Source organism: Diceros bicornis, chromosome 31 (genome assembly GCF_020826845.1).
Source record: "Diceros bicornis minor isolate mBicDic1 chromosome 31, mDicBic1.mat.cur, whole genome shotgun sequence".
NCBI classification, from domain to species: Eukaryota; Metazoa; Chordata; class Mammalia; order Perissodactyla; family Rhinocerotidae; genus Diceros; species Diceros bicornis.
Genome location: NC_080770.1, coordinates 748,084 through 760,636, shown reverse-complemented (window position 1 = coordinate 760,636; position 12,553 = coordinate 748,084). Strand labels below are relative to the sequence as shown.

General features: G+C 56.9%; 1 protein-coding gene across 1 annotated transcript in view; it reads left to right on the top strand.

Moving 5' to 3' along the window:
- MUC5B (mucin 5B, oligomeric mucus/gel-forming) overlaps window positions 1-7,535 on the top strand; it is a 39,423-nt gene extending 31,888 nt beyond the window's left edge. The window contains exons 36-53 of the mRNA XM_058527671.1: window positions 106-290; window positions 606-777; window positions 1,214-1,470; window positions 1,762-1,948; window positions 2,157-2,373; window positions 2,475-2,644; window positions 2,715-2,784; window positions 3,065-3,165; window positions 3,455-3,486; window positions 3,768-3,948; window positions 4,307-4,411; window positions 4,506-4,543; window positions 5,052-5,168; window positions 5,568-5,654; window positions 5,763-5,885; window positions 6,109-6,157; window positions 6,260-6,368; window positions 6,666-7,535. Coding sequence (XP_058383654.1) covers window positions 106-290; window positions 606-777; window positions 1,214-1,470; window positions 1,762-1,948; window positions 2,157-2,373; window positions 2,475-2,644; window positions 2,715-2,784; window positions 3,065-3,165; window positions 3,455-3,486; window positions 3,768-3,948; window positions 4,307-4,411; window positions 4,506-4,543; window positions 5,052-5,168; window positions 5,568-5,654; window positions 5,763-5,885; window positions 6,109-6,157; window positions 6,260-6,368; window positions 6,666-6,870 — 2,405 coding nt within the window. The 3' untranslated portion in view covers window positions 6,871-7,535. The remainder of the gene's footprint in view (window positions 1-105; window positions 291-605; window positions 778-1,213; window positions 1,471-1,761; window positions 1,949-2,156; window positions 2,374-2,474; window positions 2,645-2,714; window positions 2,785-3,064; window positions 3,166-3,454; window positions 3,487-3,767; window positions 3,949-4,306; window positions 4,412-4,505; window positions 4,544-5,051; window positions 5,169-5,567; window positions 5,655-5,762; window positions 5,886-6,108; window positions 6,158-6,259; window positions 6,369-6,665) is intronic.
- The last annotated feature ends 5,018 nt before the right edge of the window (window positions 7,536-12,553 follow it).

Below are 12,553 nucleotides of genomic sequence, written 5' to 3'. Positions count from 1 at the left end.
TGTGTCCCTGCCCTCTGGCCCCTCCCTGTGACAGGTGCTCCCTCCTGCCTGCTGTCTCGGGCTGACCCAGGCATGTCTCTGTCTTGGTGACTTGCTCCTCCACAGGGGACGTCATCTACAATAAGACGGACAGCGCCGGCTGCCAGTTCTATGCCATCTGCAACCAGCACTGTGACATTGACCGCTTCCCAGGTGCTTGCCCCACCTCTTCACCCCTGGAGACCTCGAAGACCCCGGCACCACCGACCTCCCAGCCTCCCGGCTGCGACCTCATCTTCCCTCCCCGACAGGTGCGCTCCCCCACCTCCTCTCCCTGTTGTGTGCCCTTCAGGATCATGTCCTGCCTTGGGCTGCTGAGGGCTCCAATTGGGCATGGCCCCTGGCACCTCATTGACCCCTCCATGGGGACCTCTGGCTGGAGGGAGGTACATTGGGTCTAGGGCCAGGGCAGCGCCTGGGGCCGGCCAGGTGGTAGCAGCAGCCCTGCCCCAGGCCAGGCGCTCAGGACTTGAGGCCATCGGGGACCAGAGGCTGTGGCAGGGCGATGGGGTGGGTTGCCGTGAGTGCCCCCAACCCCGCTGAGCACCGTGTCGGATGTCCGCCAGGTGAACGAGTCCTGGACCCTGGAGGACTGCACGGTGGCCAGGTGTGAGGGCAAGAACCGCATCATCCTGCTGGGGCCGCAGCCGGTGGCCAACATCACCTGCGTGAACGGGCATCTGCCCGTCAAAGTGTGGAGCGAGAAGGAGCGGTGCGCCTACCGCCTGGAGTGCGAGTGTGAGCAGCGGGTAGGGCGTGAACGGCCCTGGGAGATGTGCTCTCCTGGTGGCACTGAGTCGGCCAGAAATGCTGCCAGCTCGCCCACGGGAGGGGGACAGGCCTGGGTCTGCTGTAATCTCTGCCTCTGTCATCTGTCACACGACCTCCTCTGTCTTTTCTCTCTCATGAGGACACTTGTCATGGGATTTAGGGACCATCCGGTAGTCCAGGATGACCTCCTCTCGAGACCCTTAACTTAACTCCAGCTCTGAAGACCCCCTCCCCAAGGGAGGTCCCACTCGCAGACTCTGGGTGGACGTGTCTGTGGGGCCACCATCGAACCCACTACACCCATTTTACAAAGGAGGCAACTGAGGCCGCGGGGGGCTGAGTGACACCCCGAGGTGGCAGGTTTGGGGTGGCGCTGGGTGAGGGGACTGTCCGTGTCCCACAGGCTCCTGCAGCGGCTGGGGGGACTCCCACTACACAACGTTCGATGGCACCTCTTACTCCTTCTGGGACAACTGCACCCACGTGCTCATGAGAGAGATCCGCCCACGCGACGGGAACCTCAGCATCTACATCAACAACTACTACTGCGGGGCCGCCGCAGCCACCGCCCACTGCCCCCGCGCCCTCATTGTCCACTACGAGTCCATGAAGATCATCCTCACCACCACCACGGCCGCCAACGGGCAGGAGAAGAGCCTGGTGAGTGCTCCTGCTCCCAGAGCAGAGCCCATTTTCCCCTGCCCGGTGGTCAGCTCCACCAGGGGCCTCAGAGAGGGCAAAGGGCGTGCCAAGATGCAGGGCCCCCAAGCACAGCAACTCCTGGGAGCAGGGAAGGCCTGTGGGGGGTGCCCACAGCCGAGAGCGCCCTGAGAGGAGCAGCTGTGCTTTGGGGTGGCGGTGCAGATGAGGGGGCCCTGGCGCTTGGGAGACAGAGGCCCAAAGGCAGGCCCCACCACCTCCCATTATGGGTCCCCCCGGATATGTCCCCAGATCCTCTTTGACCAAAGGCCGGTGGGTGAGGGCTTCAGCAAGAATGGCGTGAACGTGTCGGTGACGGGGACCACCATGATGCGCATTGACATTCCTGCCATCGGCGTGAGCATCACCTTTGACGGGCGCGTCTTCCAGGCCCAGCTCTCCTACAGCCACTTCAACCACAACACTGAGGGCCTGTGCGGTGAGCCAGATGTGGCGGGACCTCCACCTGCTCCCCCTGCCACCTGCCCCAGGCCAGAGCTGCCTCAGTAGATGGTGTTTCCTAACCGAGTGACCACCAGGGAAGTGGGGGGATGGAGAAGGGAGAGATCATGAAAGGCTTGAGAACCAGATGGTCGCGCTGCCCAGCCTGACCCTGCGGTGACCCGCCCTGTCCCTGCACTTCCCAGGCACCTGCACCAACAGCCAGACAGATGACTGCCGCCGGTCAGACGGCACTGTGGCCCCCACCTGCAAGGACATGGCCAGCTCCTGGCTGATCCCCGACAGCAGCAAGGAGAGCTGCCGGGCAGCGCCCCCGCCCACCAGCCCCCCGCCCTCCACACCTACCATGTCTGCCTCCACCACGTGCCCCCCAGCGCCCCTCTGCACACTGATGCTGAGCCAGTGAGTCCTGCCTTGTGGGTTTGGCAGTCCTGGAGCAACGACCCCCACCCTGGCCCAAGACCTGGCTCTCTGCTCTGGCCTCTGACCGCCCCTGCCCGCAGGGTCTTCGCTGAGTGCCACGGCCTCATCCCTCCTGGCCCGTTCTTCAGCACCTGCATCAGCGACCACTGCCAGGCCAGCGACCCCTGCCAGAGCCTGGAGGCCTACGCGGTGCTCTGTCGTGCCCGGGGCGTGTGCAGCAACTGGCGCAATGCCACCGGCGGGCTGTGCGGTGAGTGGGGGGCGACTGCCGGGAGCTCTGGCCTCCTTGGCCCGCCTGACACCTGTCTCTGTGCCCCCAGAACTCACCTGCCCACCTGCCAAGGTGTACAAGCCGTGTGGCCCTGCGCAGGCCGAGTCCTGTGACTCCAGGTTAGTGCTAGCCGGACGTCAGGGACAGTGGGCCCCTCGGGCCTCCCAGGCTTGTCTGGAGGGTCTGGGGGGAGCCAAGAGGGGACCCACGAAGGGTCCAGGACCCTCAGCCCAACATCTCTGGGGCTCCCTTCTCCCTCCCCGACCTCTGACCCTTGACCCCAGGGGCGGCCCTGGGCAACCAACCAACCCCAGCCCTCCACATGCCCGCCGCCCTCCTCCCTCAGACTGCCCGCTCACAAGCATCAAGGGTCCCAGGACTGCCTTCCTCATCTTGCAGGAGCCAGAGCCCAGTGAACAAGAGGCTGGCGGAGGGCTGCTTCTGTCCAGATGGCCACATCCTCTTCAACTCCTACACGGACGTCTGTGTGCCCCAGTGCTGTAAGCCCAAGAGGGAGGGGGAGGGCCACGGGCCGGAAGACCACTCACTGTCCCGCCAGCCAAGCTCGATCTTCGGCCAGCTCTCACCCTGTTCTGCCAGCAGCGCAGTGAGGCCTGGAGCCCTGCCAAGCCCCCTCCTCTGTGACACCCCTCCAGTTCTCTGGAGCTTCTGTCCCCAGCAGGAAGACAAGGCCTCGGCTCGGGGGGTGGCCAGGCCCACAAAGACCCGTGGCCCCACCAGGCCGTGAACTCCAGCCCCCCAGTGACCCTCTTTCTCCTTCCCTTCCAGCCTGCGTGGGACCAGATGGGTTTCCCAAACTCGTGAGTGTTCTACCCCCAGCTCCCTGCCCTCCCTCCACTGGAGCAGAAGGAGGGAGGGAGCGCCCCATCCCCAGGCGGCGCCTGTAGCGGGCTGGCGAGGGGTGCCCCAGTGTGAGACATGTCCCTGTCACCCGCGCTGCTCCAGAGGTGGCAGCTTGCCGGGGAGGCTGAGGGCTGACCTGGCCACGCTGAGGGCTGGGCCCGACCTGCTGCTGGATGCAGCCGGAGAGGCCAGGACACTGCCCGGGAGCCCTAGGGGACCCTGACCTGGTCTGTTCCAGCCCGGAGAGCAGTGGGTCAGCAACTGCCAGGACTGCGTGTGCGACAAGGGCTCCGTGTCGGTACAGTGTGTCCCCGTGCAGTGCAAGGCCCAGGACCAGCCCCCGCAGTGCAGCCAGGCCGGCTTTGTGACCATGACCAGGCCCCTGGCGGACAACCCCTGCTGCCAGGAGACGCTGTGCGGTGAGCCCTGTGCCTCAGCGGCCGGGTGCGGCAGGGAGGGAGCCGAGGAGGGTGGTGGGCACAGGCTGCCTGGCTGGCAGGGTCTGCAGGGCAGAGGAGGACCACAGGGTCCTGGCTTGATGGCAGCTGGACCGCTGAGGCTGGTGACTCTGGTCTGCCCCAGGACAGCCCAGGGCCTTGGGGAGGACTGGGGAGGTGACAGTGAGGGGACCTGGAGAGGGCAGCCCCCATAGGAAGAATACATCTTTGGCTCCAACCTGGGGAAACTCCATGATGCCAGGAACTAGCAGGTCAGAGAAAGGAAGCGGCGACCAGGGAAGGGAGGGGCACCTCTGACAGCGCCCTGACTCTCTCACAGTCTGCAACGTGACCACTTGCCCCCGGAGGCCACCCACATGTGGGCCGAGAGAGGAGCTGACCAGCACCCAGAATGAAGGCGACTGCTGCCCCACCTTCCACTGCCGTGAGCGGGGCTGAGGGCTGGGAATTCTCGGGGTGGGGCTGTGTCCACTTCCTCGCGTCACCCAGCAGGCGCTCAACCCTCCCTTTCCTTCCAGGACCTAAGCTGTGCACCTACAACGGCACCTTCTATGGGGTAAGGGCCCAGTGGCCAGGCGGCCAGGCTGGGTGGGTGGCGGTGGGTGGGGCCCTGGGCTTGGCACGCCCACCATGGATTCCCCGTGTTCCTCTGGACCTCCACTCCTCGTCTCAACATGCCCAGCCCTGTCCACACCATCCTGCCACGCGAGCAGATCAGCCAAGGGGCTCTGGGCGCTTGAGAGTCAGGTCGGGACATGGGGGTACAGGGGTGGCACCTCTGTCAAGAGCCTGGGAGAGCAGTGGAATCCACACCTTCAGAGTCTCCCAGCAGCTTCCTCCCAGCAAAAGCTTTGGGGCAGGACCATGCCCTCCATGCCCTCTCCTGCCTGCTCCAGGTCCTGCCTCTGCCCCAGGGGGCGCATCTATAATTCCATTTGAAGATGAAAGAACACTTTCTGTGGGCCTCACCTTTTCCTGACCCACCCAGCTGCAGGAAGGGGTCCTGGCCCTGATGCCCCGCCCAGTGCCCTCAATGTCACCTCCCCTCACCCCGTCCACTGCAGGTTGGTGCAACCTTCCCAGGGGTCAAGCCCTGCCACACATGCACCTGCCTGTCCACGGACACACAGAACCTGACTGTGCAGTGTGAGGAGAACGCCTGCAACACCCCCTGCCCCCAGGTGAGCCCATCCTCCCAGGAAGACCCAGGCCCCACTGTGTGCCTGCCTGGTGGCAGCCTGGTGTCACCGGTACCTGGGCTCCAGGAGGGCTCTCTAGTTCAGCCTTCGCTGGGGTCTTGTTTTTTCCCAAAGGGAGGGTGCGAAGCAGGAGGAGGGTGGAGGGGGTGTGGCGGGGGCCAGGGCCTGCAGGGCACTGAGGACTGGCTTCTGGTTCCAGGAAGGCAGGAGTGGATGGAGAAGGTGCTGGAAGCAGGCGTGAGGCTAAGCTGGGACAATAGGGCTGGGGCAGCTTCTGCCTTGGAAACCCTGGGCAAGGACACAGGCTCACAAAGGGCGGGGGCTGCTAAGGCTGGGGAACCAGGCTAGAGGTGTGGGATGTGACCACTCCTCTGTCCCCAGGGCTTCGAGCACTCGAAGGTGGCGGGGCAGTGCTGCGGGGAATGCGTGCAGACGGCCTGCCTCACGCCTGACGGCAGGCTGGTCCAGGTAAGGGGGCTTCGTCTCAGCCCCCAACCCGGGGGACCCTCCCAACCAGCCCTTCTCGGCCCACCAGGTAATCCCCACCCGGCCTCCACTCTCCCCCTTGCATTTCAGCCCAACGAGACCTGGGTCAGCAGCCCCGTGGACAACTGCACCGAGTACCGCTGCCAGGAGACGAACGGGCTCCACGTGCTGATCCTGAGGCCCGCGCCCTGCCCGGAAGTGTCCAGCTGCATGGTGTGTGTCCCGGAGCTCCCGCCAGTCTGGCTGCCCTCCGCAGGCCCGCCCCACCCCGCCCCGGAGGCCCCGCCCCCAGCGCCCGTCCCCGCCCACGGCCTGCCACTCCGGCAGCCCCGCCCACACCACGCCCCAGGGGCCCACTACGGAAGCCCCGCCCACACCCCCGCCCCCCGGAGCCCCCGCCCCCGGAGGCCCCGCCCCAGCCCCCCTGTGTCCGCAGGGCGTCCTCCGGAAGAGCGGCTGCTGCTACTCCTGCGAGGAAGAGTTACGTAAGTGGAGGCGCCTTCCCGCCCCGCCCCAGAGCCCCCCTGAGCACGGGCGGGGGACGCCCGGTGGGTCCTCAGACCCCTGTCCCTCCTGTCCCCGCCCAGACTCCTGCCGCGTCCGCGTCAACAGAACGGTGCTGCGGCTCGGGGACTGCACCAGCGGGGCGCCCGTCAACGTCTCCTCCTGCGAGGGCTCCTGCCCGGGCGTGTCCGCGTGAGTAGCCTGCGGGCAGTGTCCCCGTGGCCGCAGTCGGCCAGAGAGGCGGAGGAAAGGCCGTGCCGGCTCTAGGCCCAGGAAGCGAGGGGGGCGCGGGGGGCCTGCCGGGGTCGGCAAGTTTGGGCAGCTGGGTGGAGGAAGAGCGGGGTTCAGAGCGACCTTGAGCGCCGCCCCGGCCCGGAAGGAGACGCCCCGCGTGCTCAGAGAACCAGCGCGGGGCCGGCGTCTCCAGACCCCAGCACAGGAGCGGTGGTGGGCCGGCGGGCGCGTCCTGAGGGCGCTGTGTGTCCGCAGGTACTCCCTGGAGGCCCAGGCCATGCAGCGCCGGTGCACCTGCTGCCAGGAGACCAGGGCCCACGAGGAGGCGGTGACCCTGCAGTGTCCCAACGGGACAGCTGTCCAGCACACCTACATCCACGTGGACGCGTGCAGCTGCACCCCGTCCTGCGCCCCCTCGCCCGAGGCTCCCGAGGACAGCACCCCCATCCACCTGCTCTAGGGGACCACCACTGTCTGTCGCCAGAGTGCCCCCGTCCCACACGCCCTCCCCGTCTGGAGCCAGAACTTGCACCACCCAACCACGGAAACCTCGCGGGGCCTGCTCCAGGAGCCCACGCACACCTTCTGTGACTCCCACTGCCCCGCCCACCTTCCACTTGCCCCCAGGTGAAACCTGTGCGCTGGAGGGGGACAGCGCAGCCAGAGTCTGCTTGAGGAGGGCGCCAGCCGGGGGCCCTGCCCTGGGAGCCCCTCCGCCTGGTCTTGGTCACCTGCCCAGTCATCAGGGCCTGCCCCTCAGCAGAAACGCAAGCGCCCACTCGGCCCAGACTCACCCCTTCCTGGTGTCAGAGGGACGCCCTGGAGCAAAACCGCATATCTATCGCTGTGCTGCTCCCCACTGCAGCCCCCACCACTCCTTGAAGCCCCATGGGGCACAAATTCCCGCTGGCCACCTCCCGCAGCAGACTGCAGACTGAGGCCTATCCAGGCAAGGCCGGCTGCCTCCAAGAGGCGGCGTCAGGTAGAGTGGCTGCCTGCCCACGTCTGGACCTGGACCTGAGGCTTCGATGGCCGAGGTGTGGGCGGGGAGGGGTCGGCACCCCGCAGCACCCCCTCCTCTCACCCAGCCCCAATCTAGCAAATAAATGCTGAGCACTGTGTACAGTTCCTTGTCCTGGCGTCTCTTCCTGCCGACTGTGTCCCCAGGTTCTGCCCTGTCCGTGGGGTGGGCGGCCCTAGGCTCCCCAGACTGTATAGCACCCCCAGGGTTCGTGCTGGACCCTCTGGGAGGCACAGGCGGGGTGGCGGCAAGGAGCCCCGGGGTCAGTCACGGGCTGTGGAGTAATGGCAGCAGCCAGGGATCAACCAAGGCCTCAGCAATGACCTCGCCATTATTTCAAACACACTGGGCTCATGAGGAAACTGGTTCACAGATGTAGAAAGATCAACCGAGACAACAGGGGGCCATGGAGGCAACCCAGGCTGTGTCAGTGCAGGAAGCAGCTGCCCCGTAGGCCAGGGGTGCGCAGGGCGGACAGGGTACATGAAGCTCCCTCAGACCCCGAGGGAGCTGCCCACGGCTGTCCCCGCTGCCCACGGCTGTCCCCCTCCCCATCCTGTCCACGCTTCCCGTGGTGTACTTTCTCCAAGGCTCTTGTATCACTGGTAATTTACATTTACCGAGCTCCTGCTCCCCCGTGGGCTGGGGTCCCCAGCTCGTGGGGAAGGTGGGCCTGAGGTCTCAGTGAGGAGGGCCTGAGCTCTCTTTAGTGGCCACTGCCAGTCCTCTGGCCTTTCCTACCCAGCTCACCAAGGTCAGAGCAGGCCACCCTGGCACTGGACCGGAGATGACCTGGGGGCTGACTAGGTCGCAGGTACACTATAGGTGAGGCTGGCCAGCACCCTGGTTACCACTGGGGTCAACTTCTGTAACTTATGCTATGTCTCACTGTGATTTCCTGGGGTGCTGTGGCCTGGTCACACCCCACCTGAGTCTCTGTTAACCCACGCACAAAACAATAGCGTTTCCTAAACCTCAATCATTCTCACAGCATGATCATCTCCTTAAACCCGTGTACCTCTTACAAAATCTAAACGTGTCCCTGAGGTACCAGGAATACGAGTGTCACTCGCACGGACCAGAGCTCACGTGTATGAAGTGTGTCAGGGTATGTCCTCATTTAACCCTGACAACCGCCCCATGTGGTGTGAGCAACTCCTTCTCCCACTTCACAGATGGGGAAGGCACAAAAGAGATGAAAAGACTTGCTTCAGGAAGGGGTGAAGCTGGGCTTAAGTCCAAGCAGTCTGACTCCAGAGTCCACTGTTGCCCTAGAGGAGGTCACTGTAAAAATCAACACAATGAATAAAACAAAACAACGTTACCCAAACTTTAAATATTTTTAAAAGGGATTTCTGGTTCCAGGATGGAAAACTGGACGTATCGTCCCCCACAGACACAAAAACCATGACAATGATAAAAATTTTAAAATAGCAGCAATTGAAAACAAGAAAGTGAATTATCTGTAAACCCAACAGACTTCCCAAAAAGAAGGAGGTTTCTGGGAAGCCCCAGTGGTGGGAGGGGGCCAAGGCCACAGGGCAACATTTGAATGGACAGTAACAAGGGTCTCTCAGTCTGAAGACAGGAACTCTTAGACTGAAAACACCCAATGATTGTCAAGAAAGAGAAAAAAAAAAAGGCACCCATTCCTAGATACCTGGGAGTGAGATTTTGGAATATCAAGAGACAGAGAAAACCTCACAGCTGCCAGGAAGACACAACAGCTTACCTACAAAGGAAGAAGAATTAGATCGCCAGCAGGCTTCCCATCAGTGACACCAGAGGCAAGGACACTGTGGCACAATATTTGCAAAGTGCTAACTTTGAACGCTTAATTCTATACCCAACTAAACTATCATTGAAGAGTGACAATGAAAAAAAGACATTTTGGACGGACAAGGACTCAGAAAGCTGACCTCCCAGACCCTCTGGGAAAGAACAACTAGGGGAATCTGAACTCCAACAAGAAGAAACGGTACTCATCACATCCAACGTAGTAGCATGCAGATAACCGTAAGCCAGGAAATCAGAAACACACACGTTACATCCAAACAAGAAGCATACCTCACAGGAACCAACAGATCAAATACAGAAGTTCATAATTGTAATGGGACAAATTTATCAGTATTTTTCTTCATGGTTAGTGTTTCTTGGTCTTATTTCAGAAAACTTTCCCCGCCCTGGGATCAAAAATATGGTCTTCTGGATTATGTTTTTAAAGTCCTACAGTTTTGCCTTCTGCCTAAATTATTTTTATTGTGTAAAAATACATATAACATGAAATTTACCATCCTAACCATTTTTAAGTGCACAGTTGAGTGGCATTAAGCACATTTACAATTGTTGTGCAACCGTCACCACCACCCGTCTTCATAATTCTTTCCATCTCCCCAAATTGAAGCTCTGTTCTCATTAAACACTAACTCTCCACTCTCCCCTCCCTCAGTACCCACCATCCTACTTTCTGTCTCTATGATTTTGACTACTCTAAGTACCTCATGTTAAGTGGAATCATGCAGTATTTATCCTTCTGTGACTGGCTTATTTCACTCAGCATAATGTCCTCATGGTTCATCCATGTGGTAGCAGTGCCAGAAGTGCCTTCCTTTTTAAGGCTGAATAATATTTCATTGTCTGGATAGACCAAATTTTGCTTATCATTCATCCATCAATGGACACTTGGGTTGTCTTTACGTTTTAGAGCTATTGTGAATACTGCTGTGAACACCGGTGTGCAAATATATCTTCAAGACCCTGCTTTCAATTCTCTTGGGTATATACTCAGAAATGGAATTGCTGGGTCATATGGTAATTCTATGTTTCATTTTTTGAGGAACTGCCATACTGTTTTCTTTTCTTTTCTTTTTTTGTGAGGAGGATCAGCCCTGAGCTAATATTCGATGCCAATCCTCCTCTTTTTTGCTGGGGAAGATTGGCCCTGGGCTAACATCCATGCCCATCTTCCTCTACTTTATATGTGAGCATGGCTTGACAAGCGGGGCATCAGTGCTCGCAGGGATCCAAACCTGCGAACTCCAGGCTGCTGAAGCGGAGCTCACGCACTTAACCGCTGTGCCACTGGGCCGGCTCCCTGCCATACCGTTTTCCACAGCGGCTGCACCATTTCACATTCCCACCAACACTGCACAAGGGTCCCAATTTCTCCACATCCTCACAAACACCTGTGGTTTTCTGAGAGTAGCCATCTTAACGGGTGTGAGGTCCTATCTCAGTGTGCTTTTGATTTGCATTTCCCTAATGATTAGTGATGTTGAACATCTTTTCACATGCTTATTGGCCATTTGTATGTCTTCTTTGGAGAAATGTCTATTCAAGACCTTTACCCATTTTTGAATCGGATTGGTTTGGTTTTTTGTTGTTCAGTTTTAGGAATTCTTTATATATTCTGGATATTAATCCTTTATTAGATATATGATTTGCAAATATTTTCTCCCATTCTGTGGGTTGTCATTTTACTCTGTTGATACTGTCTTTTGATGCACAAAAGTTTTTAATTTTCATGAAGTCCAGTTTGTCTATTTTTTCATTTGTTACCTGTGCCTTTGATGTCATATCCAAGAAATCATTGCCAAATCCAATGTCATGAAGCTTTTGTCCTATGTTTTCTTCCCAGAGTTTTATTATTTTAAGTCTCACATTTAGGTCTTTGATCCGTTTTGAGTTAATTTTTGTGTATGGTGTTATGGAAGGGTCCAAATTTATTCTTTTGCATGTGGATGTCCAGTTTCCCCAGCACCATTTGTTGCAAAGACTGTGCTTTCCCCATTGAATGGTTGACACCCTTGTCAAAAATTATTTGACCATATATGCAAGATTTCTGGGCTCTCTATTTTATTCCATTGGTCTATATATCTGTGTTTATGCCAATATCGTAGAGTTTTTATTATTGTAGCTTTATAGTAAGTTTTGAACTCAGGAAGTGTGATATCTCCAGCTTCGTTCTTCTTTTTTGACATTGTTTTGGCTATTCACAGTCCCTTGAGATTCCACATGAATTTTAGGATGGGTTTTTCTATTTCTGCAAAAAAAGTCATTGGGATTTTGACAGCAATTGCATTGAATCTGTAGATCACTTTGGGTAGTATTAACATTTTAATAATATTAGGTCTTCTAATCTATGAATGTGGGATGTATTTCTATTTATGTCTTCTTTAATTTCTTTTGGCAATGTTTTGTAGTTTGTTTTGCAGTTTTCACTGTACAAGTCTTTCACTTTCTTGGTTAATTCCTAAGTACTGTATTCTTTTTGATGCTATTGTAAATGGAATTGTTTTTGTGATTTTCTTCTCCGATTGTTCATTGTTTATTTACAGAAATGCAACTGATTTTTGTGTGTTGACTTTGTATCCTGCACCTTTGATGAATTCATATATTAGTTCTAACAGTTAAGAGTTTTCTACATATAAGATCATATCATCTGCAAACAGAGATAACTTAACTTCTTCCTTTCCAATTTGGATGCCTTTTATTTCTTTTTCTTGCCTAACTGCTCTGGCTAGAACTTCCAGTACTATGTTGAATAGAAGTGGTGAAAGTGGGCATCCTTGCCACTTTCCTGATCTCAGAGGAAAAGCTATCAGTCTTTCACCATTGAGTATTATGTTTGCTGTGGGTTTTTCACAGATGGCTTTTATTATGTGGAGGTATTTTCCTTCTATTCTTATTTTGTTGAGTGTTTTTATCATGAAAGGGTATTAAATTTTGTCAAATGTTTTTTCTGCATCAATTGAGATGATCATGTGGTTTTATTTCCTTCATTTTGTTGGTGGGGTGTATACATCGATCGATTTTCATATGTTGAACCATCCTTGCATTCCAGGAATATATCCCACTTGGTCATGGTGTATAATCCTTTTAAAATGCTTCTGAATTGGTTTGACAGTATCTTCTTAAGGATTTTTGCAACAAAGTTCATAATAGATACTGGTCTGTAGTTTTCTTTTCTTGTAGTGTCTTTATCTGACTTTGGTATCAGGGTAATGATGGTCTTATAGAATGAGTTAGGAAGTATTCCCTCCTCTTCAATTTTTTGGAAAAGCTTGAGGATTGGCATTAGTTCTTTAAATGTTTGGTAGAATTCACCAGTGAAGCCCTCTGG